The sequence below is a fragment of the Magallana gigas genome, chromosome 8, assembly GCF_963853765.1.
Source record: "Magallana gigas chromosome 8, xbMagGiga1.1, whole genome shotgun sequence".
In the NCBI taxonomy this organism is placed as follows: Eukaryota; Metazoa; Mollusca; class Bivalvia; order Ostreida; family Ostreidae; genus Magallana; species Magallana gigas.
In genome coordinates this window covers 44,418,973-44,441,147 of record NC_088860.1, presented here as the reverse complement: position 1 = coordinate 44,441,147, position 22,175 = coordinate 44,418,973, and the positions used below count along the sequence as shown (strand labels likewise).

General features: G+C 32.9%; 1 protein-coding gene across 1 annotated transcript; it reads right to left on the bottom strand.

Annotated features, from left to right (window-relative positions):
* Positions 1–1,370: 1,370 nt before the first annotated feature.
* Positions 1,371–14,085, bottom strand: LOC105347638 (peroxidase). The gene is made up of 13 exons (XM_020075069.3): positions 13,925–14,085; positions 13,593–13,722; positions 12,618–12,838; positions 11,980–12,159; positions 11,471–11,516; positions 11,279–11,385; positions 10,688–10,789; positions 9,346–9,444; positions 7,808–8,294; positions 6,591–6,800; positions 5,721–5,890; positions 5,100–5,199; positions 1,371–4,975 (listed from the first exon to the last, which is right to left on the bottom strand). The coding sequence occupies exons 1-13, from the start codon at positions 14,064–14,066 to the stop codon at positions 4,885–4,887; spliced, it is 2,085 nt and encodes a 694-aa protein (XP_019930628.3). The 5' UTR covers positions 14,067–14,085; the 3' UTR covers positions 1,371–4,884.
* Positions 14,086–22,175: the final 8,090 nt, after the last annotated feature.

Below are 22,175 nucleotides of genomic sequence, written 5' to 3'. Positions count from 1 at the left end.
TCCAATATGGCCATACATGTATAGTAAACATGTAGTAAATCTTAGAAAATCTTCTTCTCTACTCCCATACATACATGTATCTGTTAAAAAATAGATGCCTGGTTATAATGTCCATGAAACCCTCTACCAAAATTGTGATATTCATAACCCCTTTGTTAGGGATTCGGGCTCTAGGGTGGGGCCAATATGGCCATATGATAAAAAAGTTTTAAATCTAAAAAAAAATCGTCTCTACGCCCACATATATGGGCAAAAAACTTAATACATGGTTATGATGTTCGCTAACTCCTCTACCTAAATTGTGAAATTCATGACCCCTGGGTCAGGGGGTCAGGACATGAGGGGGGGGGGGGGCAATATGACAATGTAGTGTTAATGCAAATAATGTTTAAAAATTTTCTTCTCTATTCTCACACATCTGTATAAAAAACTGACTTATAATTATGTTTACCAGGAAGTCCTCTACTGGAGTTTTAATTTTCATGTCCCCTGTAATATTGGTTTTGACTCTAGGGCAGGGCCACAATGGATGTATAGGTGTTAATGCATATACCGGTAATGTTAAAAAATTATCTTTACTCCCACACACCTGGAAGGAAAACTGAATTCATGATTTATAGACCAGATCTGAAAGTTTTTCGCCTAAATTATATGTTTCACAGTTCTTTTTGAAAGGTTTCAGGCAGGGGGGTGGTCGTCATTACAAATTTATAAATTTTCTACTCCAGAATGAAACCTAATTAATTAAATGCATATATGAGACTCCTCGACAAGTTTGTGTATGAGTTATATGCTACTCAGGTGACCGTTAAGGCCAATTGGCCTCTTGTTGTTTACATAGATTTAATATTTGTAGCTGATTTGTCTATCATCTTATTCATTTAAAGCATAAGTAAACTGTTCTTAATGTTTATCCCATTCATGTTTGGCCTAAAACTGTAATTTTCACTTCAAAATTCAAAAGTAAACATAAGCTTTGTTTATGTAACAAAGAATTGTAAGCTCTGCAAGTCGCTTATTACTCAACAAATGACACTCAAATTTTGGTTGCTTATTAAAAATGCCTAACTGAAACATTGTAAAGATTTAAATCGGGAAAATAATTTTTGACCAAAATCATCACCATGCCCCTTTAATATTTAACACTAACGGAAACATCGAATTGGTATCAACAGTTACACGATCGTATACGCAGAAGTACTTTTATTTAAATTTGATCTACAAAATCAAAAGCAATCTTTGACACCAATATTTCAGTCGCTTAAGATATGCATCTAGGACACGGGTGGATACAGAATGGACATAAAAATGCAGAGAAAAGAAAGTAGTTGTCTTTATTCAAAGCCTTAAAACTGCTGCGTTAAGAAAACTATAAGATGTTTCCAACTTTACTCCATTTTTAACGAGTAATTAACTAAGAAAATTTGGTCGATAATTATCGGCGTTACCGAGCGAAAGTCGAGTACTCGAATACTCGTTGACATCCCATAGTAGACACATTTTCTAGTCATTCTTGGTAAAAGCAAGTGCGCTTTATTCCACAAATGTAGAACGCAAAATTTTTAAATATACCAGTTGAAAGAGATATCATTTATTCAACAATCCACTCGTACAAAATCAAATATGCGGAAAGGAACACTCAAGATTCAAGTGAAAGTATAAGTATATTTAATATTAAAAAGAAAAATAAATATGTACGTACATATAATTATGATAAAACAAATACCAAACAAACAAACAATAAATACACACTTAAACACAAAAACACACACAAAATATACACAAAAAACCAACGGAAAAGAACAAAAAAAATTCCGCTGAAATACTTCCATGTTACTGTGTTGATAATAATAAAATCAGTAAAATTGTATATATCTCCTTTGTCCGATACATGTGTTCAATAAATAGCAAAGTATACATGTGAAAATACGCCCTAACGACGATTTCTATTTGATGGACACATTGATGATTAGATCATCAATGATGATTTGATCAAGAATAGATGAAAAAATTATAATCAAATTTATCTTATAGAAATATGAATAAAACATCCTGCAAATACTGTACATCAAGTTCCATTCGCGTGCGAGAAAAAAAATTTCGCGAGGTTCGAAATTTTTTCTCTCCGCGAATTTGCCTTTAAATGTCTCTGGAAAACAATTGTTTAGATAATCTACACCTTCATCGCGAAAATTAGTCCTCGAGAACCAATTTATCTCAGATAAATCGCGAAATGAAAATTGGTTTAAAGTAATGCACACACATTTTATTGCGGCAAAAAATCTTAATGCTTCAGTAGTTAAGAAACTTGAAAAAAACTACATGTACTAGTTTCATGAAGATATGCTTGGCAAGAGGAAAATCAAAGAACACAATGTGAATTCTGGAAACAACCATTGCCCTAGATATTCTAAGATCGCAATGACCATAAAACATTGTCAAGTGTATGGCCTGGGTGCTGACATGACAATCAAAACGCAAGATTCAAATGACGCGCGGAACAAGTAAATATGACGCTGAAAACGCAAAATACATGTACAATTAATGTGCGGGGTAAGATCAATTAGTGGACGCTTTAAAACGCCTCAAATAAATGCTTTGAACAACCAATGGAAATCAGTTTAAATGAATGCATATTTCAGTTTAGACGCAAAGTCATCAAAATAACGCACAAAGATAAGCAAACCTGTATAAATTGACCGACATGTTAGCAATAGAAACCCCAGGATCTGCATGACGCGCAAGATTTTTTTTCTTCAAAATCTTATGTAATTTGACCTATGTGGTCAATAATGAACGCTAATGAAAGGCGCAACTTGCATTCAATATGAACTAGGAAATGAAGGAAATGTTGAAAGAAAACGCCGTGCAGAAATGGGAATTTAAGCAATTGACGCACATGTCATAGTCAACACTGAAGGCGTCAGTTTGCGAAGGACGCATTTTGAAAGCCGTAGAAAACTACATTTAGAGTTATTATGAAGGACTTAAGATCTAGATTCACACGCTTGGGTTATCGTAACTAACTGCTCAAAGCAATTTCAGCTCTAAGCTTATTATCAAAAGTAACTGGCGCTTGAAATAACTTTAAACTAAGAAATAATAGTCATAGAAAGCATCTTACGGAAAGTACAATACTTAATCGCTGACATAAACTTTCGCGCAGGGCCATGGTTGATCTTAAAGGCAATTGTTGCGTATAATCATAACTGATTGCTGAAATAAATGAGGCGCGGGTGAATGAAAATTGATCGGTTAAAACAATTGATGCGCCGAAATGTCATTAATTGATCAAAGCAATTGACGGCCAATATCATATCGTATCATTAAATGCAATTGATGCGCAAAAGTATACAGAAGCAGTAACTGTAACTGACGCGCAGAATTATACAATATCACTAGCAATTGGCTCTCATAAATATACAAAATCACTTAAAGCAATTGATGCGCATGCTCATTCTCTTTTGCTTAATGCAACTGACGCGCAGAGTTATACTTTATCGCTAAATGTAATTGATACACAGAACAATTCCTTATGGCTAAAAGCAATTGACGCGCAGAATTTACCTTGTGACATTAAGTGCTCTTAACGCGCACAATCATATCTTATTTCTAGATGCAATTGATGCACAGAATCATACCTAAAAGCAATTGACGCGCAGAATTTCACCTTATCACCAAATGCAATTTACGCGCATAATCATGCCTTATAACTAAATGCAATTTACGCGCATAATCATACCTTATCGCTAAATGCAATTTATACACAGAATTATATCTTATAGTTAAATGCAATGGACGCGCAAAATCATACCTTACAGCGAAAGGTAAACGAGGCTCAGAATCATAATTATGGTATAAGGCAACTGACGTGCAGAATTTCACCTTATCAGAAAATACAATTTCCGAACAAAATCATTCCATATCGCTCAATGCCATTGATGCTCAAAATCATATCTGATCGCTAAAAGCAATTGATGCGCAGAATCATACCATCAGAACCGCAGAAGGCAAAATCATTACTTATTGCTAAAGCTAAACGCAATTGATGCGCAGATTGATTACCAAAAGCAACTGACGCGCAGAATAGTACCTATTTACTAACGTTAAACGCAATTGATGCGCATATTGATAACCGAAAGCAATTGGCGCGCAGAATAATACCTTATAACTAAAGCTAATCGCAGTTGATATGCAGATTGAGAACCAATGCTAAAAGCTGTTGACGCGCAGAATCATACCTTATCGCTGAAGCTAAACGCAATAGATGCGCAGATTGATAACTTGCATTTGACGCGCATTATTTTTAAAAACTTACCGCTGAACGCAATGAGGCGCAGATTTATGATATCTGATCGATAAACGCAACAAATGTACAATGCAGAAACTTATCGCTTGAACCAACAGATTCGTTATATCATAATCAGTAACTTAAACTGTTAAAATGATCGTTAAAGCCAAATTTTCGCGCATGATATTAAAATATGCAGAGACCATCACCGTTACAGATGAAAATTCGCAACGCATTATAAAGATATACTCTAAAATCATATGTATAACAAATGACGTGGGATTTGGTTGGTATTATTGCGATTATCTGTGAGAGTGGATCAATCATTATACTTTGCTTACACTTCTGCTTTCATTTTGACTACAAATGCGGGGATTGAATTTCTGCGGTTATACAATAGGTTCAACCAAATAATACAAAACTTGTTTTAGCTACTTTTAGCGATAAACCATTTACCATTGTGTGATATACACTAGGTACCAAGTTATCTTACGATACTGATCTCAATAAAGGGGCACGGGTATTCATACACTAATGGAGCCAGATCTTATGACACTACGCTACACTGTCGTCGAATGTTCTACAAGTCCTCCTTAACATTGTGAGGTCACTGTCGGGTCCTCTTGCCAGGCCCGGAAATCCAGATCCGGGATTTCAGAACACTCTATCCGCGGGTGGAACTCCCTACCATTGTAGAAAAAAGTTCAACATGCATATTTGTTTCAAATGGCATAAAGGGAAATGCTTAACAAAATACATGATCTTTTCGCAGAATCAAGCAATGAAGTGAAGAAAGATGGACACTTACTCGGAAGGTAGGAACATCACTCGGTGTTGAATCCTCTCTATATTTAGGTTATTACACATTATCTTAGCCAGGGACATCCGCCGGATTGCGCTCAGTTGCTCTATAAAATTAAATATTCTCAAACATTGATTATTTCATAAGAATGTCCAGTGGTATGGTTCTGTCTAGAACATACAATTTATTTTTCTATAGACTATACATGTATTTATAATGATGATAACTATGTTACAACTTAACTGTTGACATAAGTATGCTGCTTGTCGACGAATTCGTCTTACATGTCGACGTTATCAATAAATAAATATTTGTATGAGGTTGGATAAATAGGTCGTCCTACAATTGGATTCATTAATCAATGTAACGACAACAAAATATGTCGTACTAAATAAATCCGGCTCGAACTTCTTTGACCTGGTAGACACAACAGGCCAACTGCATGACATGACCAAATAAGCGGAGAAGTTTCAAATAAGAAAATGTAATAGTTCTTTTTCAATTTTTCATTTGGTCTCTGCAATTTTTAATCTATGACTCAACTTTCTTGGTTCTAGAATGCAACGCCACAACTAAGCAATTGTAAAAATAAAGCGTACCAAAAAATACCGCAGAAATTCTACTTACTCATGGTGAACCCAGTCCGTGGATCGGGGTTTTCAAACCAAAACCTGTCTCCTTTCTTCAGTTCGCTAAACTGTAAACCAACTATACAAGCAAATGTGGGCCCAACTTCCATTCCACTTCGTTTTCTTTCCGTCAACGCTCCAGTTAAAAGATCGATGTCCATTGGGGATCTGCAATGGTTCATGGAAAATACATTAGCAGTTGGGAGATACAATTAAATAAGGTTAATCGCTTACTTCATAATTTGTTGATTTTTTAAACACGCTGTTGTCGACCAATATCTGTAAAAGTTTGAAGAGATAGACATACTTTGATGGATAAACATTGCATTGAATACACCATACTTCAATAACATGTATATTGATTCCATAACAAATTGACTAACTATTCAAATGCAGATTCCAACAAAAAATGACAGCCATTCAACCCTAACGATTTTATTTGGACATTAAAAGGGAATTTCATTCCAAAGGCTATCTCCTTAACCAAACAGAATCAACTCAAAATCACAAGGCGCTGAAGATGAGGTTATATTCTTAAAAAAAGTGAGACAAGAAGATTGAACCAGGTTATAATGAACCTAAACTTTCTTTGGTTTTTATATAATTTTTGTTACATCATATACAACTTTGCCCATGCAACATGACCTTCAATGTGTACATGTAGCTACAAAGAATAACCATGTAGTGAAGCACACGATGAAGCTCCGCTCTTCCATTCTGTCAATTGAAATGTGACTAAAAGGTGAGTGAAAGGCAAAGTCCTGCCTTTAAACACCCTTCCTGGCAAATTAGTCGACATGCAGCTGACGGAATGGTAGAGCTTAATTCTAGGGAGCATTTCTAGGAAAGAAATAACTTTGAGTTATACTTGTAGACATCTCGAAGTTTTTGAATCATTTCCGGGTCATGGTCCAGCAGGTCCTCGAACTTCTCAGCGATCGGGAGAGAACAGAACCGTCTCCAAGAGTTGTAGGCCGCCAGCCCGTGGTCACGACCTCTCTGGATGTCTATGGCGGCTAGGTCAAGGCCACTTCCATTGACCTTCAGGTAGGAATCCCTGACGGCGGGAACATAAAATCTATCCCCAAAAATATAAAGATAGTTAAAACACAGAAATAACCTTTAAAAACCTTTCTTCAAAGCATGCCAAATACATGTATAGCTTAAAGAAACTTCGTAGTTTGACGTTGTTCAAGAGTATTGTGTAATTATTTAAGTGGATTTGATAATAATGATTGTAAAATAATACGTCGAGGATTATATTTCAAGTGCCCTTAATTTGAGCTTTTAAAAATCAATTCTATGTTTGAGTATATAAAGGTTACACACAAGTAGGAAATGTCGACCACATAATCGCTGTAAGTATCAATAATGACTGCATATGGTATTTAAAGAGTTAATCGCTTATTTCAAGTTAATGCACATTTGAAAAATTTCCCCTAAATGTAATTTTAAAAATTTAAAAAAAAAAATGTCAAATTTGTTTTTGGTATTCTAATGACCTTTTTGCTTTTACATAATATTTTGATGTTTTGAAATGTATGATTAAGTTTAAGACAAACTTGTAGCTTGAATTGCTCCAATTAAAAAAAAAACACATTTCTTAATTGGATTACCAAATTTTGGATAGAGTTTTCACTCTATACGTTTAGCGATAGAGCAAAAAGTTTCACTTCATAATCAAAGAGGTTACATTTGCAACAGCGCACCCCTTTGGCTGTGAGAGTATATCATTAAAAGCATTGTGGAGCCGAAGGATAGTTATCGAAGCCACTGATTTATATACCCTTACCACTGAACAAGGTTAAAACGGAAACATTAGGGAATCGGCATCGCCCTCTAAATGTACTTTAATTACTAAAGGCTTCCATGACTAACGCGCTAATGTCTGTGTGGACAAACTCCTGATGCCACGAAAAAAATATTTTGATGGGTAACCTTAACAAGCATTTGATTTATTGCGCGTCCTCTAAGATTTCTTATTGGAATCGCTGGTTGGTAGGACCTCTCCCGAAGCTATTGTTTCTCAAGAGCGTTATTGTTGTAAAGGATTACTGTAATGCCGAGATAACAAAAGAAAATGACCTATTAGTTTCCGGTTGAGCATCATTAACCAGCCATTCCATTATCTCCTCCATTCCTCTGCCGCCATTTTGCTGTGCATACCACGGCCTATGAAACGTTTCCTCTAAGTTGACGTAAACAGTTTCGTTATCGAAGAAGCCGAGCATGCTGGGTATTTGAGTGTGTATGAATTTGATGGCGGCTGAGGCGAAGCTGTTTGCGATACCAGCGTTAACGTTGGGATTGTACACCGAGTAGTCGTAGCCATCACTGTTGATGGTCAGACCGTACCGCCACATATCCTCCTTGCCGAGGATCACCGGAAGGTACTCGGTGTATGTAATCTGCTGGATCAAAGCCGCGATGATTTTTCTTGCCTCTTGGAAGACGAACTCCGGAAGCCATTGGGGATTTACGCACCGCAGTTTGTCGGCTATTCTGTTGTGTTCTCTGACGAATAATGTGTACATCGCAGACAAAGCAGGACTCAGATTCACTCTATCGTCACCTATAGAAAAATCATTAAAATGTAAAAAAAGGATAATCAAATCTATCTTCTTACCTGTTATTTCTTTACAATAATTACACAATAATTACACAATAATTATTCCAAAAAAAATAATGAACCCACTCAATGCTCTCAACTCAAACATTTTGCACAATTCTTAATCACTTTTTAATGAAAAATGTCTAGTTTAGAAATTAAAAATTAAAGAAACAAGAACAGTTGACATTGTTTAATTCTTTTTAATTCGTTCATTTTCTTACAAAAGTATATCAGTAATCTACATGTATTTCCTAAAATACAAATATCAATGTACAATATAACTTTACATTTAATATACTGCATTAATTTTGATTAAGAAAGTTAAATTGAAAATTTTTGAAACAGAGTTAAACGCTTGACATAGTTAGCACACATTGTTAAGATTTTCTGATAAGGCATGCTTACAAAAATTATTTTGACCCAATTTTGGCTTCAAACTTGTAATAAAGTCTAGATAAGTTTCTAGGTCAAATATATTTCTTTGTTTTTATCACAATTATTATAGTTCATGCTTATACAATACAAAATTTTGATTGATCTTAGTGTTTTACCTTCAATTTAGATAAAAACTATTTGATTTAGAACCCATTAGTGATCATTGTAACAACTTTGCTTTATATCATTGCCTACAAGCATAAAAATGTAAAAAGGTATTACTTTTGGTTTCTAAGAGAAGACCAACTCTAATGTAGATAATAAATAAGAGCAGCTGACTTTAAAATTACTTTATTTGACCTTTAGTATAAACCATCCACAATGTAATCAGTATAATTGTTATAATTAACGTTCGTAAAACACAATTTACAAGATATATTGTAAGAGCTATTGGCATGAAAGTTGTCTTTATTTCTAAGATAAGGGAACAGTATATTTTTTAAAAGACTGTTTTTTGTATAAGAATTGAAACTTGTCCTTTGAATTGGAGATTTTAGTCTTAAATGTTTTATGACTGTACTAAATTTGGTTCTATATATTAAACAACACAACTGATGAGTAAAAAAGCAACGTTTACCTGTTTTTTGACAGAAGTCGAAGCCCTTTTCAAGGATACAGTTTTCTATGACGGGGTCAGCTGCAGGGATCATGTTGTTGCCATCGACCTTAAGACGTCCTGTGAAGGACAATAGAAAAAATGCATATCTTTAAAAATGTACGAAGAGAAACAAATACTGAACATTGCAACAAACAGAAATCAGAGAGGTTTAAAAATGTTTTATATTGAATGCCATAAATTCAGGTGTCCGTCAAACTGATACACTGGCAGCCAAACAGACAAAAGCTTTCGAGTAGCTCTACATACAAATAGATCACGTAAGTGTATTTGAGGGGGTAAGTCGTTTATTAGAACTGTAAAAAGTGCTGACATGCTGACATTTTATTCTAACGCTCCCTATGAATTATGTACTGTTGTACTGCAATGTAAATAGTCAGAATTTCCTCTTTTAAATCGCGATCTATATTCAATTCTACCATAAACGATAAAAATATCTACTAAACTGGTTATTGTTTCCCTTTCTGCTGTAAAAAGTGCGGGTTATGGATTATGGATGTTTTTTCATTCAATCATTAGTTTGATAAGAGCGTGATTACAGTTGGAATAGATAAGCAACCCCAATCGTACAAATGGCCACTGTGTTGTCGTAATGGGCATTAGGGTTTCCTTTATTCTAATGCAAAGCATCATCCACATGGAAAGTTCTCCTCCTCCACTTCAACTTTCAGTCATTTTGTCTCATTACGAAATCCAGGAAAATCAATACCAATATCATTCATCAATATGTCATTAACTTAGGAGACACGGAAATTGTTAAGTTGGGGAAAAAAACTGTCCAAATGTATTAAATCTTGTTTCGAAGTCGATATCATGTGCTTATTACATTTCCCATACAAAACAATAATTGGTGTACATATGTACATTCGATATAGCAAATGGTTCCTTGTTCAGGTTGGGGATACATTTGCCTTTCAACTCACAATAAAACAGATGTTCTTAACATCTGATGCAAATTGTTCCCTCAAACACTGAAGCTCCATGTTGGTTTTAGAATACCAGAATAAGGACGTAGAATATTTACTTCGCACCATCACCTACATTCCTAATCTATGTACAGTTTGTAACAGTAATTCCTAACAGTTGTACACATTTTTAGAAAAAGAAAGTATTGCGTATTGTTAAAACATTATGTAATCAAATCACATGCGCATGTAATAAAGTACTTGAACACATATCTTTAAATATGTCACGCCATCATCCAGTATTTAGCAGTATTTATTACATTTTTTCACCAATTGGTCTTAAATGTCTTAGTACTGTATATCCTTTTACCACAATCACTGCCTGAAGACACCCCTACCCGTTTGTGGATCCACTATCTGTTTCAGAGTGTCTGTATCTTTGCCATAAATATGCGAGCCATCTATGAAGGCCGTGGCAAGGTTCAGTTGCTCTCTTTTTGCTGAAACATTTGCAGATAATCGTCATTATCAATGTGCTCGATCTTTCGTCAGAGTCTGATACTGTACTAACATTATCTTTATCACAATATGAAACTAAAATTCAATGTATGACCATAAAATGGTGCTTTACCGGAGAAGCTTTTACAACACTCAGATCGCCCATGGCTGATTTGGCTCAAGAGATTGAGTACTAAACCTGATCACAGTAACTATCATTGAGTACATATTATAATCAGCTGTATCTTTATGGCTTAATGTCATTCCGTTCACTGAGGTTGTATAGTTTGGACACTTTATACGACATTTTTATTGAGACTTCAGATATATAGGCAGCTGCTGATCTAACATTTGGCAAGGTTAGTCTTTGCTGCTATAAAATACATCTGACATGTTTGATGACATTTAAAGCTCGAATCATGGGTTACCATCTTAAAATTCGTGTAAGATCCTTTATATCTTTAGAGGTCAATGTGTACAGTTGCACTCACTTGTGTAGCACATTGGTCCGACACCGGGTGTTGAACGAGCCATCGGAATGCATCGGGATTTGTAGAACGGGTCGTTTGGTGGAACATCAATTGAAAAGCATTCTCGACTATAAAAAATGTGAAAATAGGGAGGAAAACAGCTCATAAATTTGTATTTCATCTAAGAGTCTTAAAATTGGTAATTCATTTTACCTATTTTTGTCTTTCCCACAGCAATCCAAGACTCCACCGTCTATACCTTAACAAGTTATAAAGAAAATATTATATAAACATTTGTTGTTTTCGGTATTTGCAAACTTTAATTCATTGCACACGAATTAAAAAAAAAAGAATATCTAATATCGATTCTATTAATTAAAAAAGGAATGTGTGAGTTGGTATCAATAATGTTACGCTAATTTGGGTGATATTTCCAAAGTCTTTCTTTGGCTTGGCTTGCTGCTATAAATTAGATGTTGCCTGTAATGTAATAACCTATATAGTGTGATGATACTGCAGTAGAATGGGTTTAATAACTTTGTTCATTTATTTTGCATTATAATGAGTCTACAATTGTAAGTTCTCTGTTATAACTTGTATGGATAATGTATTTCATATTGTGATGAATCTAAAGTATACTCGTGTCTAGTACCTGTGTTAACTGGTATGGATATATATTTCACATTGTGATGAGTCTACAGTATATTAGTCTGTTCACGTACCTCTGTTCACTGGAATGGATAGGATATCGTGCTCAAGGAACTGTCCCCACTGCATCACCATCACCGTCAGCACAGCGTTCATGTCCATGACGTCACCCTGTCTGTGTATCAGGTTACTGATCTCACGGGCACTAGGGAGGGGCGCTCCGGAAATGTCCAGCTGTATAGGCATCTCAATTCCTACGAAAGAAATATAACATAAATACAGCATAATTACGAGACAAAGATTGACTTATTTTCAAAGTAGCAGATTACATGTATCAATTTAAGAATAAAGTTTAGATTGCGAAATAGAATAATGATAGGTAGGGGTTTTTCTTGGTTATTTAGTGGGAGTTTATAACTTTGCATTTTTTAGGGGTAACACCAGCCAAAATATAATTATCATGAGCAATGTTTACAAACATTAAAAGACTTTTTTTCAAAGTTGTACAAAGAATTAAACTGTGCCTATTCAGTAAATTTAAGGTTTATTGTTTAAACTCCCACAGGAGACAGAATGGCAAAGCAAAGTCGTTTAGTCAACCATACAGACCTTTACACTTTACGTGAACATTCAGTTGACTGAATGGTTAAGATATATTACGTTATGGAAAGATGAAAGAGAGCATTTCACTAAGTAAAGTTTGACGTTTTACCGTCATGGTAGCCTGGAGAGAGATACCGTCGCAGCACCTGTCCCGTCATCCCCCACGTGGGGTACACTATATTGTTACAGGAGCCGTCCAGAGACCGGTATTGGTCGTCAGCACACTGTCCGTGTGTCGGTCCGAGCGTACAGTCCCTCTCTGTAAACTTCAGGTGTAAGGGGATCAGGAATTCATCACTCTCAATAAGGGTCGAAGAAGTGGTATTTTCTCTGTAAAACAGATATACATGAATTAGATCTTGTTTATACAGATCAATGTAATAGTTGAAGTGTACATGTATGTTGTTGAAAACAATGATCTGAAATACTTAAATATTCTAAAACTTGGTTGTCAGTAATTAAATTTAAAAATGTATCCGTATAAATGAATTTAAAAACATGTTTTACAATATTCAAAAGAAAAATTTGTATATAATTAATCGATCGAATACAACTTCGTAAAACAGCTGCTAAAGTGCATTTAACACGGATATGTTTATGACTATATTTTTACACCGTTTTAATAGAATTTGTCTTAGTGTCATAATATGTACAATCAAAGATACATTTATTTTGGTCATGCAATCTTTAAATGTCACATTTTGAATATGTCCTGTTTGTTTCAATTCACACAATATCATACCTTGCATATATTGACATATATGTAAAGAGAGATTCTGATGTTTCCTAAATCTTTGTTGGAATAAAATCTTTATATTGAACTGCATCTTCGATTGCGATGTTACTTAAGATTCTTATTGAACACCAGTGAAAGTGTGTTTGATAAAAAAGGAATATGACTATAAAGATTACACAATAATGCATTTGGTAAAATATTTTTATATACTGTATTGCAAACGACTGAAAAAAGATTGATTAAATAAAGCAAAACGTCTTATTAACATTTTAGAAAACGTTTTTAACATTTTTTTATATCTCCATTAATACATCAATCAATCTGCATTCTTTTTTATTCTCGACTTACACAAAGGCAATTTCTTCGATCACGTCGTGTACGAAGTTGTATTGCCGTGCTTCAAGCAGCGTCCTCTGGAGATCATTTGGCAGTGGGTTCTCCGATCGGAAGTCAAAGAAATCCTTGATCTCAAAGGCAGCTGAAATAAACATTGTATAGTAGGTTCTAATCAGTATCTAATTAAATAAGGCAAAATCAACTTAATTTTTTTTCATTTGTTCTTAATGGATGATATTCGTATTTCTTCTGCGAGAATCATACCTGTGTTTTTTTTGTATTTTTTTTGTGTGTGTTTTTCATTGTCAAATGACATTATATATCGAGAAAGTGTAATGACTTACTTAAGTTTTCATACTCTGGCAAGCCTTTGATTGAGTCATATATGTCATCTATGGTAGATATGTTCACACATTCTGATGGAATTAATAGATGAACAATATAAACGATGATGAGGAGTGTCCTCCATTTGCAGCCAAAGATCATGATTAAGGTGAAGGGCGAAGACTCTGAAAGATGAAATTAATGATGAACTATACAGAATCATTCGGTTGTAAAAAATAACACTTAAATTTTATCATCTTTATCACTCAAAACACTGTTTATACGTATAAAGTTCATGTAGAAAGTGCAACAAATTTATCGTTAAGAAGGACACGAAAAAAAATTTAAAGCAATTAATCGAAGTAAGGGAGTTGATGTCATAACACCTTCTACAATGTTACAATAAAGGGGTATGTTGCTAGTGGAAACGGGTCCAGTTTTGACGGCTTGACGCACGATGTTTCTATTTACATTTCTTTAGCTTTCTGTCCAAGTGTCACAATTCTCGATTTCAGTTTAAAGATGATAAAAATGTATACTCAAAAGTAAGCTGGCAATTCTTTATATTGCACATACATATTATTGTAAGCAAACGGACTTGAAAGTAAATGAATAATGAACAATTTAATAATCTTCGTTACTATCATAAAAGGAAACTAAAATGCTTGATTTGGTCCATCCTTAGGTCAAGTGAAACCAGAATTTATGAAATAAATACCTGCAAATCAATAATCTATAAAGTCGCATTTATTTAAAATATATATGTACTTGGTAGATGAAAGTGAATTACAACAGAGCAAGAGCAAAAAGACATATCTTTTATATAAATATTATATGCCGTTACTTACGGATTAGGTTTCAGGATTTCATTGTCTCACACGAATAGCAATCCATATATACTAACTAATTTGAATATGTCAGAGAGAGCTGATGAGTAACTAAGAGTTCCGACTGTCAATGAACGCGAGAATGTTACATTTAAATTTTCAAATTGTGGCTTCATTGTGTTTCAACTAAAATTATTAATGAAACATGATAAGGTAATGTTCATGCATATCATTGAATACCAGAATAAGAATTCTAATGTATTTTGCATTTGTGACGTATCATAATATTTATTATCTTTTCTGATTGACAAAAAAAGTAAGCATTGTTAATATTTGCTGTTTGAAATATATATTTTTTTTATTAAAAAAAAACCACAAAACCGAAATTACACTTCGGAAGATATACGCAGATACTTGAAAATTGCATGAAATTGACAAATAAATTTGTAAATTATTTTGTCTATATATCTCATTGTATGTCCCTAACACTTTAATTCTATTTGAACAGCTCTACAGTTAAGGATCATTTGAATTATAATTTATTGCGTTTGTTTTTGTGTATGTGTATAGAGTAAGCTTTGTTTTCAATGTCACATTAATGTCCTGTTTGACTTTTACCTTTCAAGAGTGGGTACTACGACATTCATCTTCATTAATGTTTATTATTCTTATTTTCATCTTAGTTAACTGAATGCATTTTGTTGCTTAGTTATGGACATATTCTTTCCATTATGGGATTGTCTAGTTCATGCATCGTGTCAGCTATACTTATATTCATGAAATTGATGCAGAGTAAGTTTACCTCAGGTAACTTTTTTTCATTTATCATTTCATCCTGAAACATACATCACAAAATCTTGCAAACAACAAACGCACTTTGATTGTACATTAACATGTGCGTTTGATATAGGTCATTATTAACAGCCAATGTCAAAATATGCAAATGTTGTCTATATGTATTCCGTGCAAACCACAAATCAGAAACATTTAGCAGGACCTGAAAGTAGAACCCGCCCCTATCAACAGTGTCCGAAATGCCATGTTCATTATGCTAATAATTAATTTTTCACTCTTACTATGGAAATAAATCAAATAACCCGGGAATGATTTTTTAAATTGTCATTGTGTGTTAATTTGTTTCCGGATGTGTCTTCTACAGTGGGACATGATGTGATTAAATGGTCGGAATTTTAATAGTTTTATCAAATTCTTAATTTTGAATCATAAACAACATACTTTATATGATCACTTTATATACATATATTGACAAAACTGCATGAATATAATTATAAATTTCTAAATAGAGAAACAAAGACCAATTTGTAAGTAACTTATAAATCATATGAGTCATTTGAACTTCTACAATACAATAAATGTCCTACATTACTTTGGAACAAATATACCAACTTAAACCTTGCATGCATTTGTTATCTACAATGATATTTTCTCAATTTATATGATTGAAACCTAATGTTTAATGCAAGACCCCTCAACCCCTTAGCAAAATAAGGAGGAACATATGTACATTGGAACGTGGGGCAAATACTTTAAATGCATATATGTATTAATTTTCTTACAAGAAACTGCTCAGTTGAATATATGCTACTTTTAAAAAAGAAATACGTAAAAATATGATATTTTTTTTAATCTTTCTTTTTTTCCTAAGGTAAGCTTGGTATCTTCTTGATCAAAAAATTAAAATAATGAATGACCTTGCTAAGTAATTCAGATATTTTTAAACTTATTGATGTATGGTCTGTCAAAACATCTTGTTAGTGGTTTCGATTTTGATGTATACATACTTCTGCAATCACATAATTAACAAATCTTTATTGGATATTGATGAGTTAATTTAAACACAATATTCGATCTTTACCTTACCATCTTTCAATTATCTAAAGTTTCTCTGTTTGAACTTGACAGAGAATGTCCTCTGCTTGACATGTTAGAAAACCATACATATTCATACTGCATTTTGTGTTTTCAATCAGAATGTTTAATTCAGATTTTCTTAATCTAGATTCTTACAAATTCTCCCATTTACTTGCAAATAAAATTTATGAGAATCTTTTGCGCAAAGATATTGCGATTTAACATATAAATGATAATTGAGAATGTTTTTTTTCTTTAATTGCTATCAAAATTGGTAGACAATGAGAAAACCGATAGCCAAGAGCTGTGTTTGACATCACATTTCGGTGAACTTGAAATCAAGGACCCCCGTGGAGCTCTGCAGATCGTAACTTACATTATGTATGAATTTTATTATACACTTCGAACTCTTCATTATATGATATCTTAAACAATAATTAAATGAAAAAAAAAATATAGTGTGTTGAAAATGATATCAAGCACTATAAGTCAATCGGGCGGGGTTTCTGGGAACGCTTTTTCTAATTATACTGAAACCTTTTAGAAATACATGTACATTTCATAACACATGTGTATACTGCAATCCTGTCAAACACATTGATTGTATGACTAGGAGGGAAGATAACTTACATGGACAAAATGCCTGATGTTCTGTCCCTTTTTTTGATATATCCATTTGTCTAATACCATGCATCTTAAACCATTGCTCACAATGAATATCAGTAAGGGATTCAATACCGGAGATCAAATCAAAGATTGCACCAGTTTTTTGACATCTGCCTTAGTGTCATTTAAAAGATGCTTTACATCGCAATTGTTCTCCTGTTCTGCTGCATTTCTATCCTTTAACAAAACAAATTTCTACCCCATACTCCAAAGCATATTTTAGAGTTTTCATGTTACAGGTTATCTGGTTTAATGAAGATACTCAAAACAATCCCATTTACATTTTCTCTTTAATATTTTTCATTTGAAGTGGGACTAGTCATGCTTTAGACAAAATTTAAACCCTTCAGCTTTGTACTAAGCTCGATTATAATCGGTTCTAAAAAAGAGAAATTGAAATATTTTAGGTTTACAAACAAAAAGACGGAAGAAAGGAAGGAAGGAAGGACGGCCATGAACAAATATGAGAAGTTAAAAATTCAGTTTATGTAGACGCGTTTAATAAAATCAGCGAGTTTTAAAATATTCAAGGTACCAAGTAAAACTTTAAAAGATTTTATTTGAACTGATGAATATAAATATACATGCGTTATTACCGAATAATGACAGCATCCTTTATTTTTTATACAAGTGAAATGAAAGAGAGACGGCCTAAGAAAAGAAGATTATAAAATTACAGTTTTTTGCAGAATTAAGAGTGATTATATCGTTGTACAATGTTTAATTATAAGGTAAACAATATATGCAGAAAAAGATGTTGAATTTTTTGTTAACTATCGAATGTTTATCAACTTGATTATAACCTTTCTATTTGTGTTTAGCATATTCACTTTATAAAATGGTATCATAGTTTCATTAAATCTTACCTTTTCACGACCCTGCAGATGTCCACTCACTTTGTAACAATAGAATTCATTTGCACAGAGTAAAATAAAATTTTGAGCGCTCATTAGTGATATATATATTTAAATATGTAACAATGATGTCACATGCTATGGATCATTGCGGATCATTTCAATGTCTTGTGGTTAAAAAATAGCTGTTAAGTAACATGTTAGTTTGTCGTTGAACACCGCTTGAAAACCTCGTTTATTCAAATTTGTTCATAAAAATTTCATTTATACACCTTGGGAGGCAAAAGTTTTTTAAAAGACTACTGTATTACAATGTAGATGTATATAAGTTAACCTTAATAACAATCTCATTTCTAAGTGTAATGGACAGTAAGTAAAAAAAATTTATTAAAAAATTAATAGTAATCTAAAAGTGCTTCTCTAAATATAAAAAATAAAAATGACTTGACCTCAATGTGTCATTTATTATGCATATAGCTTTATCAAAACTTTACATTAATGAAACATTAAAGGTATTTGATGGTGAATTTCTATTTGTTAATTAAAGTTTATAGGAAAACATTTATTCCATTTGATAGCGTCCGATCTCCATTAATAAATTTTGCATAAATGTTCTAAGAATAGATAGCAGTAAAATAACATTTGTCATTTATCGTCATTTAGATTAAAGAATGCAAGAGAGTCAAAAAAGAAACAGAGGAGAACTGAAATACTATGTTGGTTAATAACATAACATATTATTTATTTTATTTATCCCGATAAGAATTCAATAAAGCGGTACTCTCTGATTAAGATCAATAAATATCATGTTTTCAAAGATTGGGCTACAGTTCCAGAAGAATTAACATCCTTTGGTGTACGTTGGATATACTATATATCTTTATTTATGAAGAAAAAAGTTATTACAAATAACAAAAACATCTTTACACACAAATATAAAACTCGCCCTCCTGAATAAACCACCATAATAAGTGTCGTATAAGGTTCTAAGACATCTAAGTACGACAAAACTAATAGGGCCTTTGACAGTGGCTTTATATTATTCCTATTTGAAAAAGAAATATTATCCATCGGTATACAAAAAGACCAGCGCACATAAAGAGCATGCGCCATCGTAAAATATGGATCAGAAAGGTAAATGTTGGAAATAATGGTCTTAACCAGAGGCAGAAGTCTCAATGCCAAACATTTATCACTTATATCAGATTATCCTTGACTGGTATGTCTTTTGGGGTTTGGGGGTAGGTCCAAATAGATTAATGTTGATATTGCAGTATTCACATTGAGTCAAAAACTAATTCGGTCCTTTTGATAAAAAATGGAAGTAAGTTATGCATTTGGTAAATACATTTGGATGACTAATAAAAACAATGATGTGGATATGAATATAACTTTCAGATGAATATATTTTGGCAATGAAATTGTAAAAAAAAACCATACTGTTTTAATCTGCTTTTTTTATTTATGTAATTATAAGTGAAAAAAATATTTTTAAGAAAGTTGGTTTGATCAAACAAGATTCAAACTACATGTGTATAGTATCTGATTAATACAGCATAAATATGGTGTGCAGTAAAATGTGGAAAAATCTTGTTTTATGTAGAAAGTTTTGTTGTTATCCATTCTATTTAGTCAAACTTAAGAATAACGAGCAAAAAATGTAGAAACTTGTTATTTTGGGGCATTATTTGTTAAGCTTCTACTTGCAAAGCTTCACTTTTGAATTTCTTCCAAATCAGAAACTAGTGAATGACAGGGAAAATCGAAGGAAAGACCATTGCAGCCGTTTTAGATAATCTGAGATACAACCACAGTGAAAAGACTGTTATAGATTCTGTTTTTACCAACAGCTATGGAACCTCAATGTCAACGTCGAATTTTCAACCCAGTTTGATTTAACTTAAAAAAATCATTTACATATACAGCATTTATATCATATTCAGAGTACTGCACATTCATCGTTTTAACTGTTACTAGTACTAGACTATAAAATCATTTTAAAATTATTTTGCAAAGAGGAACGATGTAAAAGCTCTTGCCGGTTTTGAACTCATGACGAACATAGCAGTAGCTGACAGATGATCTGGGCATTTCCAAAGAAGAGAACTTTACAATATATAGGTGTCCCATACCCCATTAAAATTCAGTTAAACTTAAATAAATGTTGGCGTAATTTTCAGAAATAATCACAAAGAAAAGAGAATTTTATTTTGCTGATTTTGTTTTAGAATGACAAAAAACTTTTTCACAGGTCCTTACAATCTAATAACGTAATCAGTACAATGCAGAGAGTGAAAATGTGTCATTACATCTGTAACGCTCACACAATCTGGGATCTGTTTTCTTTCAAGAGTGTTTCTTTAATTGTATAAGTTTGGTGATTAGTTTCATATTCCTACGCCCGACTCCTCATCTCTACCGATGTCGTGCTGTCAACACCAACTAAATGGCCAATTTCTAACACATTGAATCATTCTTTTTGATTATTGATTGCTAGCTTCTATACGCCTTTTTTGCGCCTGGGATATTTATAAGTACCTGGTTAGGTTTTATTGCTCTGTCACTTCAAATTATTAGTTCCACCTGAAGAGATTTTACAATTTCAACAGAGGTAGGTAATTTTTTACCCCCATATTTTATCACAGCTTATATAATGAAGCTGAAGATCACAGAAAAAATTATGATTAACTTTTTTATCAATCTCATGTTAGAAATGATTAATTCCAGGTGCAATTATGCTGAAAATATATCTTATATTTTTTTTTAACATTTAACTTCAGTTACGCATATATATAACAATGCATATTGGTTCTAGTTGTTTTAAAGAGTTAAAACTGTATAAAGGTTCAATCTGAAATCAGAGACAAACTTCAGCTTCTGAATATCATCGTCAAAATTAAATAAGTTCTCCGTTCTCAGGTAATTTAATAAGATTTTGATATTTCAAAGCTACTCGTTTGAAATGAAATTAATGTAACGTGTTCAGACTATATTCTTAGTTCCATCGAAACTTTTAAAGTAGAAAAGTCAAGAATTTGATTTTGACGTTACCTTTTTACAATGCCATAGCATGAATCTAAACATTCATTTTTCCTAAATTGTATTTGGATAATAATTGGTTCGCTAAGATTTTCCACATTAGTAATCGATCAACGCAAGTAGATTACTGGTTTTTTTTCACCATGGATATTAATTGAATTATATGGCCTTAAAAGCGGTTTTTACACTGATTTAACTACTATTGTTGGAATGGGGATAAGATAAATGCAAAAATGATCGACATTCACAAAGGAGATGCAATTAGTTTTATAATTTGAGCTTTTTATTGCTAAGCAGTGTCCGTTTATTTTAATTCCATATACATGAATTATAGAGCGAATATATTGATATTGAACAGATAAGTTTTTGAATTGTGGCTCATACCTTGTTAGATATTGTTTGAACCTCTGATGAAACATATTTAAACAGATATTCAGCTACATGTAAATCTCATTTTGATATGCAAGGGTTAAAATATGATAACATAATAATTGCAAACGAGTATCTAAAAACGTTTTCATAAATACGTGTGACAATTTGTTAACATATTATGTAAAACCTTCTTTTCGGTGTAGATAGTCCAAAAATCATTCAAATGGGAAGACATTCTTTTGTTAGAGTATCTTTTTTATAATTAGCAAATGAGCGATAGGGCGAGGGTGTATTCAAATATTAATTTCAATTAGTCGCAAAGGCATGCAATGTATATAGTAATTTGTAATAACTGCCGTCGATATTAGTATGACAGCAAGTCAGATACAATAGATTAGACCATTGCAATGCAATTCTCGTGTTGTAAATTGGTCATGCGCTATGCAGGTTTGATAAACATAGATTAACGTACCATTTGTCTAATCTCAAATGCAATATTAGATTAATCCTGTACAGTAATGTTCTTTTCTGACTGCAAACTATTTTTAACTGATGCCTCCTTTCCTGTGAAATGAAACACTTTTATTGGCAGTAATGTGAAAGTTTCGTTGTTCAGCATTATATATATATATATGCCTGTT